The 24,756-nt window shown below is 34.9% G+C and overlaps 3 protein-coding genes across 3 annotated transcripts in view; 1 reads left to right on the top strand and 2 right to left on the bottom strand.

Annotated features, from left to right (window-relative positions):
• Positions 1-1,808: 1,808 nt before the first annotated feature.
• Positions 1,809-2,870, bottom strand: LOC135080415 (ATP-dependent Clp protease proteolytic subunit). The gene has a single exon (XM_063975052.1). The coding sequence runs from the start codon at positions 2,635-2,637 to the stop codon at positions 1,876-1,878; it is 762 nt and encodes a 253-aa protein (XP_063831122.1). The 5' UTR covers positions 2,638-2,870; the 3' UTR covers positions 1,809-1,875.
• Positions 2,871-4,013: 1,143 nt separating this feature from the next.
• Positions 4,014-6,068, bottom strand: LOC135080416 (uncharacterized). Its single transcript, XM_063975053.1, has 3 exons — positions 5,873-6,068; positions 4,652-5,710; positions 4,014-4,562 (listed from the first exon to the last, which is right to left on the bottom strand). The coding sequence occupies exons 1-3, from the start codon at positions 5,928-5,930 to the stop codon at positions 4,204-4,206; spliced, it is 1,476 nt and encodes a 491-aa protein (XP_063831123.1). The 5' UTR covers positions 5,931-6,068; the 3' UTR covers positions 4,014-4,203.
• A 15,857-nt stretch (positions 6,069-21,925) lies between these two features.
• The window catches only part of LOC135080714 (unc-112-related protein-like), a 47,608-nt gene continuing 44,777 nt past the window's right edge, over positions 21,926-24,756 (top strand). Inside the window, exon 1 of the mRNA XM_063975427.1 lies at positions 21,926-22,218. Coding sequence (XP_063831497.1) covers positions 22,077-22,218 — 142 coding nt within the window. The 5' untranslated portion in view covers positions 21,926-22,076. The remainder of the gene's footprint in view (positions 22,219-24,756) is intronic.

Genomic DNA, 24,756 nt, shown 5'->3' on the forward strand with positions numbered 1-24,756 from the left:
CTCCTTGATAAGGCATTCCGTATTTTTACGCAAAAGCCGCCGTCTGCGGCGCTCGCATCTGGGTACCGCCAGCACTGTGCCGGTGATTGAAATTGAAATCCAGAACTTCGTCCTCGAAGCGCACGGAATCTCGTCAAGTCAGGATACGGCTGCGCTCCCTGAAGCGCTGCGCGGCTCCAAACAAGCAAGGTATGAAGGTTTTCGACTCGTCAATGTTTCTCGTCGGCCAGTTAGTGTGCCCGAAACATAATTTCACCTGCGTTTTGTTATTGATCAAGCGCGGCATTGTAATAAATCACACATACACTGCAATACGTTTGGGCGCATTGGACGGACTGGGACGATTATTTATGTTGTTGCGCTCCCGCATGCCGATCGGCGGCTCGGCGCGGGCTGTGGGCGCGGAGCGACTGGCAGCGAGCGATATCAATATGGCCGACTCACGCGGCGCGACACGTGGCAGTGGTCGTTGCCCTCGGCCGGCTACTACGATAGTGCGTACAAACGAATACTCACCGCGCTCAAAGGATGATTTATTTTTTTCGAAACATTCTTTGTCGTTTTACTCGAAAACTAGCCTGAATTTTTTTTTAAAAACACTTGGGTTGTATTTGTATGATTTTATTAGATGCGTTGGTAAAGTATGATCAGTACAAAAAATAACACCTTATATACCTACCTAATGTGCATCTCGCGATTCTATTCAAAATCTCTCACAAAATGTCTCAAAGTAGATAAATGTATCTCATTTCAAATAAAATTTATTTATTTAGATGATTTCTCTCTCCATTAAAAAAGTCGAGTGTTTTTGCGACAAATGACATCCCATTTCCCATATCCTTCCCTGACGTTGACTATCTCTAAGTACAAGACTTACATATTTGACAGGGCAGTTGGATCTCGACCCCGAAACGATAAATTAAATGCATCGTTTTCATATTATTTCGTAATATTACAATGTAAACATATGGACCTTCTGGTGAACCATGGGGAAAAATAGTTTCGCGTAGTGTACCTAGGTGGACCTGCTATAGTGTCTTGATAAAGTTCGGATAAAATATGAAAATAGGTGAAACTAGACCTATTTTTATCGCCAAAAAAGGTCAAAAAATATCTGAGATTTTTTATTTTTTTTTATAGAATTATTTTTCTTTCAATTACTTATTGTAAAGAAAACGTAATAACTTTTAAACTAAGAGGTATATCCTGATAAAATAAAAACAATAATACCTAATGCAAAATAACAGGCAATACAGGCAATAAAAAATACATAAAATACCCAGAAAATGCCAACATAATATAATAAAAAATTTGTCGTTTTTGAAAAAAATCTGCATTGAAATTCGTGTTTTTTTGGTTTTTAGTATCGCCTGTCATTTATCATTATTATTGTTTTTATTTTTTCAGGATTTAGGTAGGTACCTCTTAATTTAAAAGTTATTACGTTTTCTTTACAATAAGTAATTAAAAGAAAAAAAAACATTTTTTTTAAATCTCATATATTTCACCTATTTTCATGTGTGCACTTTATCAAGACTTCTATGTAGAATAAATAAATAAATGATAGATAAAAAAATAATAACTGAAATAAACTAAACACATTTAGATTATGTGTAGTTTAGTTGGTGTCTTTAAAATAATAAATAAATTACTAAGTATTGGAAACTGCCCTCAATATTTCCAGCCAGACTAATGCTAAATAATAATAAAATGACCTGTCTTTGAATCAAGCCCAGAGCCCCTTAGCACAGACTAATAATAAAATTATTGAAACAGCTCAACTGATCTTCTGATAATAAATGACACTCTAAAACATAGCTATATCTTTATTTATAAAAAAATATCAATAGAATTTGTAAATCTTTCTAACAGTATCTAAGATATATTACTACTACTGCCACTGGTTCCCGTCCCGGATACAGCTTGACATTCCTTTTCCATAGCATGTGACGGAGGATGCTCCAGCACATTATCAATAAGTCCAAAAGTTTTTGCTTCAGTCGGAGACATAAAGTAATCTCTTTCCATAGAAGACTGCACTTTTTCAATGGGTAATCCAGTGTGCCGTACGTACAGACCGTTTATCTGAGCCTTGAGTTTCAATATCTCTTCCGCTTGGATCTGGATGTCTGTTGCTTGTCCTCTGACTCCACCAGAGGGTTGGTGAATCATGATCCGAGAGTTAGGAAGAGCGTGACGCATACCAGGAGCTCCAGCTGCCAGTAGCAGAGAAGCCATACTGCAGGCTTGACCAACACACCATGTCGCTACAGGAGGTGTAATATACTGCATTGTGTCGTATATACCGAGCCCCGCAGTCACGTTGCCACCAGGAGAATTGATGTACAAATGTACTGGCTTTTTACTAGATTCTGACTGAAGAAACAACAGTTGAGCTACCACTAACGAGCTAATGTCATCGTTGATAGGCCCCATGAGGCAAATAATTCGTTCACGAAGCAGTCTCGAGTAGATATCGTAAGCCCGTTCACCTCTGCCTGTTTGCTCCACGACGATGGGTATCATGCCAAGAAACGCAGGTTGTGACTTGGAGATTGACCTCTGCGGTACGTTTATCCTTACCGACTTGATAGTTAGAGCTGTTCTCGTCATTTGACGAATATAATTCAGAGCCATCGTATGAGATCAACGGGTTACGTTCTGGTAAACCAAAGACTTTCTACTTGACGCTTGATTTTTTCTTCACTCACTCATGAAAAACGAAAAGTTGATTGGCAGTAACTTTAAAAAATATCTTCCGATTTCACGTAAAATAATAACAATTTATTACAATTACAACAAGTCCTAAAAGTTTTACTTTTGCAAAACAGAGCCGAGATCCGACCGAGCGATCCAAAAATTTGACAGAAGATTGACATTGACTTTGACAGTTTGACGGCTAGTGATGTTCGATAATCCTCAAAATTAAAGTATCGATATAAATAAAAACCCTATCAAAATCTATTTAATTTGATTAAGTAACAACAAATATTGCTATTGAAAGTTACACTTAATTTTAAAATGTATTTTGTAAAATCGGCTTTTCCACTATTCCCCATTGACAATCCCCGTGTTGACGGGGAATGTCTTTTAATTAAATTAGTGAACTTTTTGTTCACTATTCCCCGTTATATTAAGATTTTATTTTTAACATTATAAGCTCCAATTGGCGTTAACGGGGAATAGTGGAATAAGCCGTGAAATCTAAAACTAATAATGTTTCTACTTGAGCCTACAAATTGATAAACAATATTACTGATGTTGCCCAGCTAAAAATACCGAGTAAAACTTAGTGCTTACTTACTCCGGTGGCTGTGTTTTTTTAGCCTATTATAAGAGAAGTCGCCATTTTTCTCCGTCTTCTGTGGTTTAACGCCAGTCGCCTGCTTCAATCTCTCCAAAAATACTTTGTGAATCTCTCAAAGATCCGTGTACGTAATTATTATTATGGTAATTATTCATAATAACCGGCGATTATTCATAATTTTCACATTTATCACATTGACCGTTATACACCAAAATGTAAGCGACCCACTGGTCGTCGATCAATCAGCTTTCCCAGATATTTTAAAATTGTTCCGGCGTTTCTTCTCAGTACTTGCCATAATGTTTGTTTCGAAACCCTGGTAGGGCCCAAAAGATAAGGAGATAATAGTAAAGTGCCCATTGCCCATTTTTTTTACTGTATTTTGACGTTCATAAGTGTTCCTAGTGGTCAAAATTGAAAAAAAAAAATCTGATTGATAATGCTTTTTTGTCATTCCGATCCGACCCCATCCTCTTTTCAATATAACAATTGACACTAATTTGATAAAAATATTTATCGTGCTTTTTTCTGAACATCCCTAATTGAATTTGACATTTTACTTCTTCATTTGTCCGCAAATGCCTTCAAAGGCGTTATGTTACTGACAGTTTGTGGCTTTGTTCTAATAATGGAAAATTTAATCCAAAATGAACTTGAAAATGAATGTAATAGCAGTATTTGCAATCAACAATAGTATGTATTAAAGTATAGCATTTATTAGGTTGCACAAAATTAACTTATCATGCATTTTGATAAAATAAAGATTTATAAAACTTAAAATAGTCAGGCAGTTTCATTCATTAGATTTAAAGGCACTTCGAATTACATTGATCATAATTCTCAACAAATATTCTTAAAATTAATATGTATTTACAAAAATAAACAATCATTATACTCTATTTAGGTTGACGGCGCCGTAACTTCATTAGAGCTTCCTGTCTTTTCTTCTCAATGAGAGATTTAAGATCTAAATTATTATTTTTGTTTGTGTCATTATTTGTTGCTGGCTTAGAATTATGAGCATTTGTAACTAGACTATTTTGGCTTTTGGAGACTGCTGTACTAGGTATTCTAGGTTGGAATTTGGTATTTTTCGGTATTCGCTGCAACGGTTCTGACATAAACTGTGTAGACTGTGTGGATTGTTGTGAAGAAGTAAATGGAAGTTGTCTTTTAGCCAGCAATTTTTCTCTAGCCATTTGGTGTTTCCTTTTAATTTCGTCAGGCGTACATCTTATTGGAGAATCCCCAGGAGCTGAAATAAGGAAACAGGCATCAATTAAAAGTAATAATCGTTAAAAAAATAGAATAGAATGTACAAGGTAAGACTTAATGACAACCAACCTGTTAAATTGTCGTCATTTCTGAAAGGCATAGAATTGTATCTACCAAAAGCCATACCACTTGTAGAAGGTTTATTACTTTCAATAACAGATGGCGACTCAGGCATTGAACTGTAACGGCCAAATACTGATTTAGACGAAGGACTGCCTTCATGCACAATGAATTCCTTTAGTGTCCAATCGGATGATTTTTGTTTGGCTTTGCTTGCAGAAACATTCCCTTTAATCGGCATTTGTGTCAGTTGTTCTAATGCACTGTCATTCAAGTTTCCAACAAAACTATCAAAAGAATCATTTCCTAGTTTAGGTGACTCAAATTTTTTCACTTTGCTCACAGCCGGTGATTCCAACTTAATACTATTCAAAATGGCATCCATGGAATCTTGATCTATCTTAAAATCTGTATTTAGTTTCATATCCTTTTTATTACTTTTATAGTGTGATTCATAACAACTTCTTTTTGGTGAAGATGGCCTACATTCAAGTAAATTTTCTTCTACTATTTGACTAGCTTTCAAGAGGCATTCATTCATTGAATCATCTGATTCTAATGCATTGTCAATTTCGGGCTTAGAAAATTTTGAGCTTAGTAAATTTTTTCTCAGGCATCTTGTGTTTCTTAATCCTGTTTTTGGGGAGTGCTCTGGTGAATCATTGAAAATATCATCCTCGCTTCCAGACTGGCGAGTTTCTTTAATAGGTTGTGCTTTTTTCTTCATCAACTCTGGTAATTTTTGGTTTAATTCCAAAAGCTCCTGGAATAGTTCAGTCTGTTTATGCAAGGCCTTGATGGGCCTGCGTTTTGGTGGTGGTTTCTCAATTACTTTTGGCCTAAAAGACTTTTTCGCTTTCCTACTAAGAGGCGTTGAGTTTTTACAGCGTGAGCTAGCTGCGTGTCCTGATTTAGGAGTGTAAAAGTTCCAAATAACATCTGTTTCACCTTCAGCACCATCTTGGGTGCACAGAAAGGGTACAGGACTTCCAGCATCCGAGTCACACATTGAATCACTATCTCTGGACGGCGAATTCACTTGATGTTCAGGGGTTGAACATGATATCACTGAAATCAGATGTTTTACGTTTTACAAACATTATCAATTACGATTGTAATAATACGCATGCAAATGTAGGTAATCACTATATCTATGTTAAGATAAAGAGTAAACGCTAACGTTCGATGATCAAAACAGCTAAATAAATACACATTATAACTTAAACATACCATTGTTTTTACTCTTTGTAGCCACCATTTTCATTGAGTTTGATTTATGTTTACTCATAAGTTCAAGTTAATAGCGAGTATGTATTGATAAGATAATAAAGTTACTAATCCCATGAATTTTATGCACGTTTTATCGTTTAGATATTATCGATGTATAGCTAAATAAAATTAATCTGCAGTTCTGCACAAGCTCAACCAACAACACAAACTCACACCGCTTTTATCTGTCAAACTGACAATCATGACCACAGATTATGACAATCAGTGATGACAATTGTTGGAATTTGACAGTGACGCACATATTAACCCAAAAACATTTGAAATAAAAAGCCTCAAAAATCCTTTTCAGAAAAAAAAAAGCTTTTTCTTTTTTCTCCTGACACCACGCTTCGGGAATAATACGCATAAATGTTTCCCGCTGAAAACCGAATCATCTGGGGGCACGGCAGTGCCCCCACCAAGTCGAGCAAAAAAGCGGCACGGCCGTATAGGTGTACCAGAATCTCATGGCAAATAGGGAAAATAAACTTTGTTGAGAGCAATACTGGGGAAATTGGAATAAACGATCTTGATACTATTTAATTTTTTACTTTTATGACTTTAATATTAATGAACATGAAGTACGAATATACATTTTAGGTAGGTATGAGTATGAAGAATGTTGTTATAAATAAATCGTATATTACTTAATCTTAAAGTAACTAATTTTATTATGCACCATACTTTTAATTAACTTATCACTTCATTCAGAACTAGAAAACGATTCTAAGAACTCCACTTGCATTTCTTGTTCTTCAATAGATGATCAAGATAAAGAGGTGTTGTAAATAAATTGTTCTTCCAACATTTCAATGGAGAAGTTTCCTGATGTTAAAAAAAACTATATTTCTCTGAATGGGATTAAAATATATACCAAAACTAAAAAGACGGTGAAGTTTTTTTTAAAATCGATCTAGAAATGTCTGGGAAATTAATTATTTAAATTACCTACATACTTATTTAGCGTGGAATTGGAACAGGCGGTGCCGTTCTTTTTGTATAAATGGCCAAGTCTGGGATATTTAAAAAAAAGGTTACAAAATTTTACTAAGAGAGAATCTTGAGTGACTTAAAAAAATAGAAATAGATTTAAAAAAATATGGATCTGTCAACAGTACTGGATCAGGGGTGATTTACTGTTTGTACCCCAAATGACTGTCGTGCGTGAATACACCGATCAAAACGGCGTGAATAGTTATGCGCAACTTTAGGGCCCTGTAACTTATTTATTTGTAGAGATATTTTCATGATTCTTTCACAATTATTATTAGTTTTACTTATATTTATTACAAGTTTATTTAAAAGAAAAAAATTGGAAATTTCTCCATTATTCAATCTTGCTTGATGAAATCTTTTTCAATTTTCTTTACATGGTCATAACATTTTGACCATTCCTCTGCACCAATTTGTGAGATATACCTGAAAACATCGATAAAGCAGCTATTAAGTAAGAATAAAAAAAACATAACCCTCCTTCTGACGCAGTTGGGTAATAAGCTAAATGTATCAAACATTTCAGTCCAACTCACTGTCAACTCGACGGCGTGTTTAGAATCAAAGATTGACTTTGAATTATGCCTTATTTTACAATTCACATTGAAAACAATATGACTTACTTGAGCTTTTTCGACTTTTTCACAAAAATAACAAATAGTCAAGAAGAGATTACAAAATTTTTGCAGCGACTGACAGATTTCATAATTTTCTTTGACAGGTGACAATTAAACCATAGACAATTGCCATATGAAAAACACACTTTTCCAATATTTTTGTTTGCCATGAGATTCTGGTACACCTATACCATCCTTTTCTCGAAGCAATTCAGGCCATTTTCGACCGCCTGTAACTTCGTTGTGGATAAAACTAGAAGGCTGAATTTTCATTAGCTATGCAGGCATTGTAAAGACACGGTATATTTAAAATTTCATTCAATTTGAACCAGTAGTTTAAGAATTATAACGGGTCAAAGTTACTTAATTTTGTCACTCACTGACTCACTGACTCACTGACTGACTCACCGATCATCAAAATTCTAAGGCACTTCTAGCACACCTAGAAGCTTCAAATTTGGAATATAAGTAGTGTTTGGTGTATGAATCAAGGAAAAACTAAAATATTTGGGGGCACGGTAGTGCAACCGCCAAGTCGAGTAAAATTTTTCAATTTCGGTCCAGTTTTCTAGATACATAACTGCTGTCTACAAAATACAAAAAGAAATGAGATCCCATCAAAAACAATACTTGTCAAAAAAACCAAGTCTCGCAACTCAGTTGTTCTACGGTAAAAAGTTGTGAGATCCATGTAATACCAAGTCCAGAGCCCCGATTACGGTAATTTTTAACGTCAACAATCCAGACACGCTTCTCGATTCTGCGATACGATTGGTCGTTCAACAGCGTACGTCAGCTGTTTTGACCAATCGTATCGCAGAATCAGAAACGCGTCTGGATTGTAGACGTTATAAAAGTTACCGTAATCGGGGCTCAGGCCAGGAAATCTTTAACGTTTTACATAAATATATTGACTTGGCCATCGCATGAAAACACGTGTAAATTAAATTATTTAGTGCGATGGCCAAGTCAATAATTTATGTAAAACGTTAAAGATTTCCTGGCCTGGACTTGGTATTACATGGATCTCACAACTTTTTACCGTAGAACAACTGAGTTGCGAGACTTGGTTTTTTTGACAAGTTCTGTTAGTTTCGTAAAGAGAGTAAAAGAAGAACGGTCATCTGTGACCCAGGCCCGACAGAAATGAGACATACCACAGTTTTTTTGTCATGTCTTAATTAGTTAAATTATATATTTTTTATATTCGAAATCTATGTATAACACCAAAATATTACCCTTTGTTTTTGTTCAGGTGTTATACAAAAACTAATACAAAATGACTATTTATCACCAAAATTGGTAAATTTATGTACCTAAATGTCTATTACAGCTGCTATGGAATGTATCTAGGTAACCTGGAGATACAGCCGGATTCTACAGGGTGGAAACGAGAAGTTACAAAATTCCAAAAATTCAATGTTACCAGCTTCCATAATCTGTAACCTGTTATTGGTACCATTTGAAAGAGCTCGTGAAGCACTTTCAGAATCAGTAACTAGTTTTTCGATATCTTGTATAGTTTAGAAATAATCGAGTGAGATCACTTATCGTTCCATATGTATAACCATCCTGTATAATCCGGCTGTATCTCCAGGTCACCTAGATACATTCCATAGCAGCTGTAACTGTAATAGACATTTAGGTACATACATTTACCAATTTTGGTGATAAATAGGCATTTTTTACTAGTTTTTGTATAACGCCTGAACAAAAACAAAGGGCTATATTTTGGTGTTATACATAGATTTCGAATATAAAAAATATATAATTTAACTAATTAAGACATGACAAAAAAACTGAGGTATGTCTCGTTTCTGTCGGGTCTGGGTTTTTTTTGTATGGGGCGTGACCGTTCTTCTTTCATTTTACAATTAAGGATTTATAAATAATGAGAGTTGCCTTTGATCATCAAAGTTTAATGTCATAAAAAAGTTATCAAAATGACAGCTGACAGTAGACAGTAGCTGTCAACAATCTCAACAAAGGGGTTTTTTGTTTTTTCTCAGGGTTTTTTTTTTACTTTTGGGAATAAATGTGTAAAAAAAGAATCCCATGATGTGTTTGGTTCTTTGTCCGTGTTCCAAATGTAATCTAAGTTAAATAGTTATCTATATGTTACATTAAAATGTATGGTTCTTGTGTGTAACTCATTTACAAAAGGTCGACTCGAGGCGACTTCACATCGGTATCGGTGCTGGCTTGCTCAAGCCCCGGATTGCCTCACCGTCGTGACCAGTGGGTAGACACTTCTCATACAAAAACTAGTCTCTATATGTAGCAATTGATATACAACCTTATCCCTTAAGTAATAAAGTGCATTTTGGATTGATTTCTATATAGCAGGGGAACCCGCGGATCAATACCACCATACTAAAAATAATTGTTAGTGTCCTTATGTTGGTAGTATTGTTAGTTTGACAAATGAAAAAAAATGTCTGTCAATTGAGTTTGAGTTTTAAACCGGCGAATTGATTCGTGTGAAGTTATTTTCTCAGATTTGGTGCAATATTACTGTAAATAAACTTTTCTGTCGTTTACGTTGAGTTGATTAAGTTCCTCCGTATCGGGCGTGATAAAGTTTGCTGTTCAGTGTTATGTTTTTTGTGAGATAGAGACTCTTTTAAATAAGCTGTGTTTCAACTTCTACAGAAGTTTAAACTCTTATTTACTTTTCTGTTTAATGGGTATGTTATCTACTTACTTGAAATATTAGATCTATTACAAATCTATTTTTCATTAAAAACAACCCTATGTGATGAAAATGTAAATGTACTTTCAAAACTGGTAAATGCATGAACCAGGGCATTGACACTGGTTGGAGAGAAATTATAGGCTTTGTTTAATTAATACCTATTTCATTTTAGGCTTCTACTGATAATGGAGAGTAGAAACAACAAGAAGTGCGTTATTTGTAATAAGAGGCGAAGTCGTGGTGGATCACCCTTACTTTTGAGTAGGTTTCCTCTGGATTCTGACCGGTAAGTTTCTAATAACACTCATTTATTACAAGATAATTTTACTGATTGTGTAAACTTAAAGGCTGGGATTAATATTTTTAATCATACAGTAAATAACCATAACCAATTTTTAATTTCAGTATTTTGTTTCGTACTCTGTAAATGAATTGCATAACAATACTAAAAGAAATTAGTTGATGAATAAATTTCAGTTTGTTATTCTTTTTCTTTTCTAATAGGTATTTCTTATTTCAGTTGTCGAATGTGGGTTAAAAATGCTGGCATAGAAGACTTAGCATATGTACCTATTGAAAAGTTACACCAACTGAAGTTTGTTTGTGGTGGGCACTTCACTCCTGAATCCTTCAATGCCAAAGGAACTCGGCTGAAGAACTCAGCTATTCCAACACTGGAATTGAGCAATCCCATCTTGCCAGATGAAGTTTGACAGAGTTTCCTCTTCATGTAAAAGACTCCAATAAAGAAAACCTCAAGACAGGTATGATGATGACTTCAATTATTTTTTTTAAATTTAATTTACTATCTATCAATTTTTCTGAATTATTTAGATGTCTTAATTAATTTTCTTTGGTTTCCAAAACAAACCAACCGAATGCAATTTAACAAGGTTCTTTCTTTGTAACCACAAACATGTGTTGTATGCTTATCAATAAATAATATATAATTTCAATTATTAATTATATCTATACTTTGTTACAGTTCTTTATGATCATTCATATTGCATTCCAAAGAAGTCAAATCCAGTTGAACGAGGTATGTTTATCTAAAATTATACTAATAATATAAAAAGGAAATATTTAATTGTTTGTTTGTATTTGATCGGCTCCGTAACTCGAAGCCAAGATAGCCTAAAGTGCGGGTTAGAACCCCACAGCTTGAATATTGTAGTAAACCCACTCGTAACACAATTTAGCTTAGAATGTGTGTTGAGTTAGAGGGACTTTAGTAATTTGTGTAATACAAATTCTTCAAAAAAAGTACCGGACCAATTTGAAAAATTTTAGGCAATCTACATTAATTAGCCAGGTCAGCTAGTTTAATAATATTTATAAGCTAGTAATTTTTAATGTGAGCAAGACATGTACTAGACTGATTGTACCCTAAAGTTGGGTAAGAACATGACATTTTATTACCCAATTCACATTTCATTATCTGCTTTCAGTTCCCCTTACAACTACAACCAAACAACTAAATTCAACATGTTTGGGAGCTGTGGATATACCAGATTCTGGTATTTCTGCGAAAACAACTTTTGAACCTCTTCCTTCTACTTCCAATGCACCAGAACATATGACCTATAAACCCATTACTCATGGTAAGTGTACAAACTAATTATTTACCTTCTAAAATATGCCTTCCCTCAAACTAAAGAATGCCACCCTGGATGCGTTCTGCAGTCTGCAGTCAGGTCAAAATGAACTTATATGTACAACATTCTAGGTTTCTGTACATTTTATATTAATGCGATTTGACCGTGCGGATACGAACAAAGAACGCAAAGCACACGTGACTGATTGCCTTATCACGACCACTTACAGATTGTCTTGACATACCCGCAGACCGCATCCAGAATGCAGAACATTAAAACCTCTAAATGCCTTTAATTTAATATTATGTCATTGTTATTGAAGGTGGGCCCACGCTTCATATTTTATGAGAAGAGCTATCATTATCCTGTCTTTGCATTTTTTTAAAACTTGATAATGATTGATTGATTTGGAAATAATATGTTTCATAAAACAACAAAATAAATTTTAAACTTATTTGCATATTTATAATATTTCAGATGATAAAAACATTTGCCATCAAGATGCACAGGCAGAAATATTAGTCCACAGTTATAAAAAACCTAAGAAAAACATTGAAATGAAAGGTAAGATAAAACATACCTAATTTAAAAAACTAAGTAAAATTGCTGATTAATTAACCAATATTCAATTCAATTTGCTTTAATGTTGTTTTTTTTACTAATGGAAATGTTTTTATTACAGACACTTCATCAACATTTACAATTAAAGAGAAGAGGCTTTGGCGACAGTTACAAAATGCAAAAAAAACAATAAGGAATATAGCGAAGTCAAGAGTGAATTTAGACAAGTTAGATTCGGAAGTGCTGACATCGTTAGTAAAGGATGTAGTGCAGAATAACAAAAAAAAGTCACAAGGAAAAAGGTGGACTTTAGCCAACAAAATATATGCTTTGGCTATATTTAAACGGTCCCCTAAAGCATACCGCTATATGCAAAAGCTGTTTACGCTACCAAGCACTAAAACGCTCCAAAGGATTTTAAAAAATATACCAATGGAGCCTGGTATAAATAAAAATATAATTGATATGTTAGAGGCAAAAGCATCAAGTATGCCAAAGGAAAATAAATATTGCTCGTTAATATTTGACGAGATGGCGTTAAAGAAACGGATAATTTATAACGAAATTGCTGATAAAGTGGATGGCTACGTGGATTATGGAGAGGGCGAGAACATGGGACGAGAAAAGAAAATTGCAGACCATGCGTTAGTGTTTATGATACAGGGTGCTAAACATAAATACAAACAATATATTGCGCACTATTTTGTGGAAGGCACAATATCAACAGCAAAACTGGCAAAAATTATATCGGACATCATCAAAAAATTAAAAGAAATCGGATTTATGGTTCTAACAACAGTTTGTGATCAGGGATCTACAAATATAGGAGCTCTTAACATGTTAAAAAGAAACTGTGGACAAGGCATAGATAGCAACTTTTTCTCTGTAAATAATGACAAAATTTTTATAATCTATGACATCCCTCACTTGTTCAAATCATTACGAAACAATTTCTTTAAAAGTGGAAATATGTCTTTCGATGGAAAAATTGCACAATGGAGGCATTTGGTAGTTGCAGAAGAACACAACAGAAATTTTTTAAATTTTAAAAAACTGAATAGTACCATTGTAAATCCAACATTCAAAACTAAGATGAGGGTGAAGTATGCTGCGCATGCTCTGAGTAATACCGTGGCAGCTATTTTAAAAATGATGGCATGGAAAGAAGTTTCTGATTGCAATGATACAGCATTTGTGATTGAACAGTTAGATAAACTATTTGATTGTACAAATGGTCCATCATCTTTAAATGACGTAAAGAAAGGGATCCGGGAAAATGTTTCCACATCAAGTAATCACATTGAGTCTTGGACCTTTTATACTGATAAGTTAAAAACCATAAAATTTATAACAGCAGAAAACACGATACTAAAAAATGTTAAATGCGTAAAGGGATATCAAATATCTATCAAATCCTTAAACGATATTTGGGAAAAGTTAAAGAATGAAGGGTTTAAATATATGAACCTTAGACAGTTTAACCAAGACTCTCTGGAAAACTTATTTGGAATCATTAGGCAACACAGTGTAACCAATAGAAATCCCACTATCACGCACTTTACTGCAGCGCTTAAAACAAGCATGGTTACTGGGCTGAAAGTGCCTCATAGCAGAAGTGCTAATTGTGAAGCAGACAACAATAAACATATGCTGGAATATAAAGACATTTTAAAAACTAATTTAAAAACAACAGAAATAAAAATTAATGTTCAAGATTCCACAGACACTGAATTTTATCCTGTGTTGTCTATCCCGGACCCTGAAAACTTAGAACAGCCCATTGAAAATTTGTGTAGCCTTGAAAACCAACCAGTAGTATATGTAAGCGGGTATTTAGCTGCCAAACTATTACAGAACAGTTCTTGTTTAATTTGTGAAGAGTGTTTGAGCGTGAAAACTCCTGTTGACAATGATTTGTATGCATATTATATCTCTTCGCGAATGGTGGCATGATAAAAAAAGTCTCGTTTATCCAACAATTCAATTATGTACCACCGTAAATGAAGCTAAACAATTTTATCATGACCATATTGCCGACCAGATATATATGGAAAATGTTGGAAAATTCATTTTCTTAATGTTGAGTACAAATTGTAATTTTAGTTGGTTTAAATGTCAACAACATAATAAAGAAATTTATGATAAGATGTTTAAAATATTAAGTTACCTTTTTCTAAGAAAAAGTTGTAAAATCATTAATGACAGCTTCATAAAAAGTGAAAACAATTTTGCTGACAAAAGTAAAAAAGCACAGCAACAAAGCATTGAAAAGTAATCTTGAGGCTGAGGTTCGATCAGCTGATAAGAAAATTAAAGATGTTTATAAATAAAAATCCTATTTTTTCTTAGAAAAAGTTGTGAAAATAAAAGTTTACAAAATTATCATTTCTGTACTTTGTTATAATTTTCAATAATTCCTCATGCCTACAACTGCTATGTCATGTTCAATAATTATTGTAATATACCTATTTTATTTCGAAATAAATAATTTACGTTACAAAACTTCGTTTTACTTACACATAGTATAAAATAAAAATAGTAATCATTAAAATATTGAAGGTTCCTATACTAGATATCGATATGCAATTACAACCCTAGCAAAGTATCGATAATCGATAAGTTATTACGAACGTCACTAACACTGTCAGAAAATAAGGCATTATGTTGGTAGCTCCGCCTGTAGTTTGTGCCAAAGAGCATAAAAGAGTAAGAGACGGCACTCCATAGATATTTTTTGAGCTCACGCACACATATGCATTTTAGAGAACGACCCGCAAATGTTTACCAACCGCACAAACTGCAGGCGGAGCTACCAACATAATGCCTTATTTTCTGACAGTATTAGTGACGTTCGTAATAACTTATCGATTATCGATACTTTGCTAGGGTTGTAATTGCATATCGATATCTAGTATAGGAACCTTCCAATATTTTAATGATTACTATTTTTATTTTATACTATGTGTAAGTAAAACGAAGTTTTGTAACGTAAATTATTTATTTCGAAATAAAATAGGTATATTACAATAAGTATTGAACATGACATAGCAGTTGTAGGCATGAGGAATTATTGAATATTATAACAAAGTACAGAAATGATAATTTTGTAAACTTTTATTTTCACAACTTTTTCTAAAAAAAAATAGGATTTTTATTTATAAACATCTTTAATTTTCTTATCAGCTGATCGAACCTCAGCCTCAAGATTACTTTTCAATGCTTTGTTGCTGTGCTTTTTTACTTTTGTCAGCAAAATTGTTTTCACTTTTTATGAAGCTGTCATTAATGATTTTACAACTTTTTCTTAGAAAAAGGTAACTTAATATTTTAAACATCTTATCATAAATTTCTTTATTATGTTGTTGACATTTAAACCAACTAAAATTACAATTTGTACTCAACATTAAGAAAATGAATTTTCCAACATTTTCCATATATATCTGGTCGGCAATATGGTCATGATAAAATTGTTTAGCTTCATTTACGGTGGTACATAATTGAATTGTTGGATAAACGAGACTTTTTTTATCATGCCACCATTCGCGAAGAGATATATATGCATACAAATCATTGTCAACAGGAGTTTTCACGCTCAAACACTCTTCACAAATTAAACAAGAACTGTTCTGTAATAGTTTGGCAGCTAAATACCCGCTTACATATACTACTGGTTGGTTTTCAAGGCTACACAAATTTTCAATGGGCTGTTCTAAGTTTTCAGGGTCCGGGATAGACAACACAGGATAAAATTCAGTGTCTGTGGAATCTTGAACATTAATTTTTATTTCTGTTGTTTTTAAATTAGTTTTTAAAATGTCTTTATATTCCAGCATATGTTTATTGTTGTCTGCTTCACAATTAGCACTTCTGCTATGAGGCACTTTCAGCCCAGTAACCATGCTTGTTTTAAGCGCTGCAGTAAAGTGCGTGATAGTGGGATTTCTATTGGTTACACTGTGTTGCCTAATGATTCCAAATAAGTTTTCCAGAGAGTCTTGGTTAAACTGTCTAAGGTTCATATATTTAAACCCTTCATTCTTTAACTTTTCCCAAATATCGTTTAAGGATTTGATAGATATTTGATATCCCTTTACGCATTTAACATTTTTTAGTATCGTGTTTTCTGCTGTTATAAATTTTATGGTTTTTAACTTATCAGTATAAAAGGTCCAAGACTCAATGTGATTACTTGATGTGGAAACATTTTCCCGGATCCCTTTCTTTACGTCATTTAAAGATGATGGACCATTTGTACAATCAAATAGTTTATCTAACTGTTCAATCACAAATGCTGTATCATTGCAATCAGAAACTTCTTTCCATGCCATCATTTTTAAAATAGCTGCCACGGTATTACTCAGAGCATGCGCAGCATACTTCACCCTCATCTTAGTTTTGAATGTTGGATTTACAATGGTACTATTCAGTTTTTTAAAATTTAAAAAATTTCTGTTGTGTTCTTCTGCAACTACCAAATGCCTCCATTGTGCAATTTTTCCATCGAAAGACATATTTCCACTTTTAAAGAAATTGTTTCGTAATGATTTGAACAAGTGAGGGATGTCATAGATTATAAAAATTTTGTCATTATTTACAGAGAAAAAGTTGCTATCTATGCCTTGTCCACAGTTTCTTTTTAACATGTTAAGAGCTCCTATATTTGTAGATCCCTGATCACAAACTGTTGTTAGAACCATAAATCCGATTTCTTTTAATTTTTTGATGATGTCCGATATAATTTTTGCCAGTTTTGCTGTTGATATTGTGCCTTCCACAAAATAGTGCGCAATATATTGTTTGTATTTATGTTTAGCACCCTGTATCATAAACACTAACGCATGGTCTGCAATTTTCTTTTCTCGTCCCATGTTCTCGCCCTCTCCATAATCCACGTAGCCATCCACTTTATCAGCAATTTCGTTATAAATTATCCGTTTCTTTAACGCCATCTCGTCAAATATTAACGAGCAATATTTATTTTCCTTTGGCATACTTGATGCTTTTGCCTCTAACATATCAATTATATTTTTATTTATACCAGGCTCCATTGGTATATTTTTTAAAATCCTTTGGAGCGTTTTAGTGCTTGGTAGCGTAAACAGCTTTTGCATATAGCGGTATGCTTTAGGGGACCGTTTAAATATAGCCAAAGCATATATTTTGTTGGCTAAAGTCCACCTTTTTCCTTGTGACTTTTTTTTGTTATTCTGCACTACATCCTTTACTAACGATGTCAGCACTTCCGAATCTAACTTGTCTAAATTCACTCTTGACTTCGCTATATTCCTTATTGTTTTTTTTGCATTTTGTAACTGTCGCCAAAGCCTCTTTTCTTTAATTGTAAATGTTGATGAAGTGTCTGTAATAAAAACATTTCCATTAGTAAAAAAAACAACATTAAAGCAAATTGAATTGAATATTGGTTAATTAATCAGCAATTTTACTTAGTTTTTTAAATTAGGTATGTTTTATCTTACCTTTCATTTCAATGTTTTTCTTAGGTCTTTTATAACTGTGGACTAATATTTCTGCCTGTGCATCTTGATGGCAAATGTTTTTATCATCTGAAATATTATAAATATGATATGCAAATTAGTTTAAAATTTATTTTGTTGTTTTATGAAACATATTATTTCCAAATCAATCAATCATTATCAAGTTTTAAAAAAATGCAAAGACAGGATAATGATAGCTCTTCTCATAAAATATGAAGCGTGGGCCCACCTTCAATAACAATGACATAATATTAAATTAAAGGCATTTAGAGGTTTTAATGTTCTGCATTCTGGATGCGGTCTGCGGGTATGTCAAGACAATCTGTAAGTGGTCGTGATAAGGCAATCAGTCACGTGTGCTTTGCGTTCTTTGTTCGTATCCGCACGGTCAAATCGCATTAATATAAAATGTACAGAAACCTAGAATGTTGTACATATAAGTTCATTTTGACCTGACTGCAGACTGCAGAACGCATCCAGGGTGGCATTCTTTAGTTTGAGGGAAGGCATATTTTAGAAGGTAAATAATTAGTTTGTACACTTACCATGAGTAATGGGTTTATAGGTCATATGTTCTGGTGCATTGGAAGTAGAAGGAAGAGGTTCAAAAGTTGTTTTCGCAGAAATACCAGAATCTGGTATATCCACAGCTCCCAAACATGTTGAATTTAGTTGTTTGGTTGTAGTTGTAAGGGGAACTGAAAGCAGATAATGAAATGTGAATTGGGTAATAAAATGTCATGTTCTTACCCAACTTTAGGGTACAATCAGTCTAGTACATGTCTTGCTCACATTAAAAATTACTAGCTTATAAATATTATTAAACTAGCTGACCTGGCTAATTAATGTAGATTGCCTAAAATTTTTCAAATTGGTCCGGTACTTTTTTTGAAGAATTTGTATTACACAAATTACTAAAGTCCCTCTAACTCAACATACATTCTAAGCTAAATTGTGTTACGAGTGGGTTTACTACAATATTCAAGCTGTGGGGTTCTAACCCGCACTTTAGGCTATCTTGGCTTCGAGTTACGGAGCCGATCAAATACAAACAAACAATTAAATATTTCCTTTTTATATTATTAGTATAATTTTAGATAAACATACCTCGTTCAACTGGATTTGACTTCTTTGGAATGCAATATGAATGATCATAAAGAACTGTAACAAAGTATAGATATAATTAATAATTGAAATTATATATTATTTATTGATAAGCATACAACACATGTTTGTGGTTACAAAGAAAGAACCTTGTTAAATTGCATTCGGTTGGTTTGTTTTGGAAACCAAAGAAAATTAATTAAGACATCTAAATAATTCAGAAAAATTGATAGATAGTAAATTAAATTTAAAAAAAATAATTGAAGTCATCATCATACCTGTCTTGAGGTTTTCTTTATTGGAGTCTTTTACATGAAGAGGAAACTCTGTCAAAACTTCATCTGGCAAGATGGGATTGCTCAATTCCAGTGTTGGAATAGCTGAGTTCTTCAGCCGAGTTCCTTTGGCATTGAAGGATTCAGGAGTGAAGTGCCCACCACAAACAAACTTCAGTTGGTGTAACTTTTCAATAGGTACATATGCTAAGTCTTCTATGCCAGCATTTTTAACCCACATTCGACAACTGAAATAAGAAATACCTATTAGAAAAGAAAAAGAATAACAAACTGAAATGTATTCATCAACTAATTTCTTTTAGTATTGTTATGCAATTCATTTACAGAGTACGAAACAAAATACTGAAATTAAAAATTGGTTATGGTTAATTACTGTAACTATGATTAAAAATATTAATCCCAGCCTTTAAGTTTACACAATCAGTAAAATTATCTTGTAATAAATGAGTGTTATTAGAAACTTACCGGTCAGAATCCAGAGGAAACCTACTCAAAAGTAAGGGTGATCCACCACGACTTCGCCTCTTATTACAAATAACGCACTTCTTGTTGTTTCTACTCTCCATTATCAGTAGAAGCCTAAAATGAAATAGGTATTAATTAAACAAAGCCTATAATTTCTCTCCAACCAGTGTCAATGCCCTGGTTCATGCATTTACCAGTTTTGAAAGTACATTTACATTTTCATCACATAGGGTTGTTTTTAATGAATAATAGATTTGTAATAGATCTAATATTTCAAGTAAGTAGATAACATACGGTCTGTATTAAATTGGCGTAGGTCGCGAGTCAAAGACTTGGAGATCTGTCTGTTAAGGCGCCGATACTGAGCAGCATCTTCAGAGGACTGCAAAACCAAGTTCCGTCTCTCTTCCATGAGTTGATTGGTGAGGTCAGAGATCTTTTTGGTTCCTTTTGAACGACGGGTTTTAAAGAACTTAGACCCAGTCGTTTGGACAATTTCCACGAACCTGTCATTGTATTCGTCCACATTTTCGCAGTCTCCTAGGCATTCGAAACGATTTTGCAACTCGAGCTGAAAGCTTTCGGGGTTTTGGAGTTGGATGGGCGCTGGGCGGAGCGTAGACTTCATCAGTCGACATCTCTCGAGCTTGGGTCTGATATTCAATGTGCCTCTTACCATTCGGTGATCGCTTCCTGTTTTGACCGAATTGATCACAGAGACATCATTGAATATATGCTTCTTCGTCGACAAGATGAAGTCTATCTCATTTTTTGTAGCGCCATTGGGATGCAGCCATGTCCACTTTCGCTGTTTTGGCTTTCTGAAGAAGGAGTTCATCATAAAGAGGCCCTCCTTCTCCATAAAGCCAGCCAGCAGTTGGCCACGTGCGTTCCTCTCTCCATACCCAAATTGCCCCACTTTCGGCTCATTATCGCTTCGTTTACCTAGCCTCGCGTTGAAGTCCCCCATCACAACGGTAAAATGGGACCGGGAGCTATGTATGGCTCTGGAAATATCCTCATACATAGTCTCCACTTCGTCGTCGGGGTGTTCCGTGGTCGGTGCGTATACCTGTATGACCTTCAGCGAATACCGTTTGGTGATTCTGAGTATCAGGTACGCTACCCTCGCCGAAACACTCTCGATCTGGACCACGTTGTTGACAAGGGACTTGTGGACGATAAACCCGACACCACCCTGGGACTGCTGGTCGCCCTCCCGGTTAAAGAGCAGGTTTCCGGATTTGAGAATTATGGTGTCCTCTCCCTCTCTTCGGACTTCACATAATCCTACGATATCCCACCGTAACCTGCTCAATTCTTCCTCGAGTTCCATTAGCTTCACGTCTGTACGCAGTGTGCGAGCGTTATAGGTTGCCAGGGCCAGAGGTCGTCGGTGTTGGTAGCTTGGCATCCCCCGGGGATTCTTCGCACCCCTTGCCCCACCGTTACCGTGACCGCTACCGTGGTCCGGGATAGTGGGGCCGCCGGGGACTAGGGGCCGTTTTTTTGTTTGTGCCACCATTTGGAGGGTTTTGCCCTAATCGCCACGCTTGGCAGGCGGGTTGGCGATCGCAGTTTTTTACTTGGTTTCGCACGCAGACGCTGCTGCCCGTCCGGTGCTACAGGAGTTTGTCGCCTCTTACGACACGCCTCCTGTGGGCGGTGGGGAAAAGTATTCTTTTACGGCCGTCCCCACACGGCACGAATAATATCATAACACTGAACAGCAAACTTTATCACGCCCGATACGGAGGAACTTAATCAACTCAACGTAAACGACAGAAAAGTTTATTTACAGTAATATTGCACCAAATCTGAGAAAATAACTTCACACGAATCAATTCGCCGGTTAAAAACTCAAACTCAATTGACAGACATTTTTTTTCATTTGTCAAACTAACAATTCTACCAACATAAGGACACTAACAATTATTTTTAGTATGGTGGTATTGATCCGCGGGTTCCCCTGCTATAGTGAAATCAATCCAAAATGCACTTTATTGCTTAAGGGATAAGGTTGTATATCAATTGCTACATATAGAGACTAGTTTTTGTATGAGAAGTGTCTACCCACTGGTTTGTGCGGTTGGTAAAGATTTGCGGGTCGTTCTCTAAAATGCATATGTGTGCGTGAGCTCAAAAAATATCTATGGAGTGCCGTCTCTTACTCTTTTATGCTCTTTGGTCGTGACTCGTATTCGTGGACTTTGCGATACATCCGTCCAACTTCAGTCGAGTCAACCCGCGCGTGCCGATCGGACGTCAGTTGGATCCTGTTTTGATCGCGATGCTCCTTCGGAAGTGACATTTACTGTGTAAAGTGTAATTGAACTTGTGCAAAATGTTGGCGGACGGCGAAATTGTCGGCGATGGGTCGTGGAACCTCACGATCTACGTCACTGATCTAAACGAAAAGCGCACCATGGTCGTGAAAGGAGATATGCACATCGGCGGGGTTATGCTGAAACTGACTGAGAGCTTCGGTAAAGATACTTTTTATTGCCTGGTGTAAAACTGCAGCTTGTACCATTCCTTAACCACGCTTTGAAATGACTAACACTGCAAATAGTTGGTGTTTCTAACTGAAGTTCAGTCATCTAGTTGAGTATTTTGATTAAAGTTCTATGTAACTGATAAAAATGAGTGAACTGATTCATAGATAGCAAATAGAAACATTGGTTATGTACTGCGCGACCCAGTGTCTGTAGCAAATATTTTGATTAAATAACTAAAGAATGTCAAAGAGATAACATTGATAAGCTCTTAGTTCTCTTCAAATAGTTTTCCAGTTTTTCCACTATTTTATGATGTGAAAATTTATAAACGGTAGCAAATTAAACATTGTCAACTAGGGATTCAGTATTATTTTTACCTTATCTTATTCATGCATAATATTGTGGATTGATATTAGAAGTTTAGGATACCTATTTCATAAATCTAGTAGCCTTTTAAATGTAATATTTATTTCATAACTAAATAATGCTTGCCTTGCATGTAAACCTGCCCTTAGGTCATTCTGTTCACAAGCATATCATGAGTAATACATTGAGCTGGATACCCTTCTGCCACATGCAATAAGAACCATTTTGCCAATTCAAAACTTATTGTCTTGTACTTTTGAGATGGAAATAAATGAAATAATGATAGACACTTATTTAATAATATACTTGACCTTCAGTCTCAAAAAAAATGAAGAAAATAACTACAAGGTGTAATATGATACAAAATTAAATGCAGTTTTATCTAACCAACTAGGTAAACTTATATGCCACCAGATATCAATATGGTTATAACATACATAATCTCCATTATAACCTAGAACAATATTGTAGTGTACAATTTGTTTATAGATAAAACAGGTTTCCATCATAATTATGATCTAGCTAGAGAGTAGAGCGTAGTTATCTAGTTAAAAACATTCCATTGCCATATCAAGAACAGCGAGATATATTAGCATTTTATCAATATTCATATTCATCATTCTTCAGAAGCCAATCCAGCCTGCCAACTGGACCTGATTGCAATAAAAGCAGTTTTAAAGAGCGCGCGAAAGAGAGATTAAAATTAGAGCGAGAGAGACTGATGCGCGTACGCAAACATGCGTCCTTCGCGGCCGATGCTGCGTGGGACAGGTTTTTTGCCCACCTCTGGAGCACAGGTGAACTACCTACCAATTATTTGGGTATAAATCCTCGAAAAACGTCCAAATATGACAACCAAGTTTGTTTTCGTTTGAAATGGAAATGACTTCATACAATAGTAATAATTCGCACAATCTCTCATAAAAACCTATGACCACAATTTATGGAATTCAATGCATAATGTCATAGCTATTTTAATTTTATAAATTAACGAAAACAAGTCATTTTCCTCATAACAAATCGTGAATTCCACCAGTCCATTATACCTGCTACTAGATAAGAATTTGTAACACACCTACGCGAATTCGTCTCGATAAATAACTTTCAAAATGGCGCCCAATATTCGCCCACTTTATTCCAAAACTGGTTTGAATAATTTAAATGCGTTACGTCTCGGTTCTACATAATATCCGATAATGCTGTAATGTTTGCAAACAGCTTATAACTTGTGAAGTCAGAATCCTTTGTGTGGAAGTGACAGTTCCATTAATTGGAATTCCAGTCCACCGAACTATTTCTGTTAATGATCTCCAGAATAGTCGGGATTCTTTTACGTCATCTAAGACATGCATGCTTACGAGAAAAAGAAAACTTAATCGAAAATTTCCAGGAATGTTTCGTCTGCTACTTTTTTAGAGGAAATGCATGTTATTTACGTCTCCGACCGTATTGACCCGACCTATGAACCCTGCGATGGAGCAACAACATGTTGGACATAGATAAAGAATAATTAATGTTCATCAAAGGAAACGACAAGCTCCCAGACGTAATTTTACATCAATAACTAGCCGTCCCGTCATCGCTCAACATCGTTCGTTACATGCTTGTGAATGGTTTTAGGAAGATAGCGATGGTTTGGGTTTGGTATTATTTTGGAGACGCCAGACCCAAGAGAAGAATGTCAAGATCGCATGTCAAACAATCGCACAAGTAATCAACAATCTGAAGAACACAACAATCACATCTAACTTGTCCTGTGCTTTGCCTTGGATAACGAATGAAGATATAATTATTGATGTTACTGAAATGTAATGTCAGACATCGATTAAATTGTAACCTTCATATTTTGTGAATGAGGGGAATTTATCATTTACTAGTTGCCCAACTTGTCGGAGTAAAATGTTACTTGAAATAAACGTAAAATGGCTTGATTGTTGCCACTGTTGCCAGGTCAATAAAATGTTACAGAATATCTTGCACGATTATGGAATTATTTGTCACAATTCCTTAGATTACATACTGTTACAACAGTAGATAATACGTCAATGACTACTACTTTCTATAAGATAAGAAAAGATAAGCGGAATAAATAAGTCAATGACAAGTGCAAAGACGTACAAAGGGTATCTCTCAATTTTCTTTGCTGAAGAGATGCGTTTG

The sequence above is a fragment of the Ostrinia nubilalis genome, chromosome 18 (assembly GCF_963855985.1).
Source record: "Ostrinia nubilalis chromosome 18, ilOstNubi1.1, whole genome shotgun sequence".
Classification (NCBI taxonomy): domain Eukaryota; kingdom Metazoa; phylum Arthropoda; class Insecta; order Lepidoptera; family Crambidae; genus Ostrinia; species Ostrinia nubilalis.

What these genes read in the sequence shown, in the direction of transcription:
- LOC135080415 (XM_063975052.1), bottom strand. Translation starts at nt 2,637, where the DNA reads ATGGCTCTGAATTATATTCGTCAAATGACGAGAACAGCTCTAACTATC.
- LOC135080416 (XM_063975053.1), bottom strand. Translation starts at nt 5,930, where the DNA reads ATGAGTAAACATAAATCAAACTCAATGAAAATGGTGGCTACAAAGAGT. An exon ending in TACAAAGAGTAAAAACAATG is followed by an intron (nt 5,711 to 5,872) that starts GTATGTTTAAGT and finishes ATCTGATTTCAG; the next exon opens with TGATATCATGTTCAACCCCT. An exon ending in AAATGACGACAATTTAACAG is followed by an intron (nt 4,563 to 4,651) that starts GTTGGTTGTCAT and finishes TCCTTATTTCAG; the next exon opens with CTCCTGGGGATTCTCCAATA.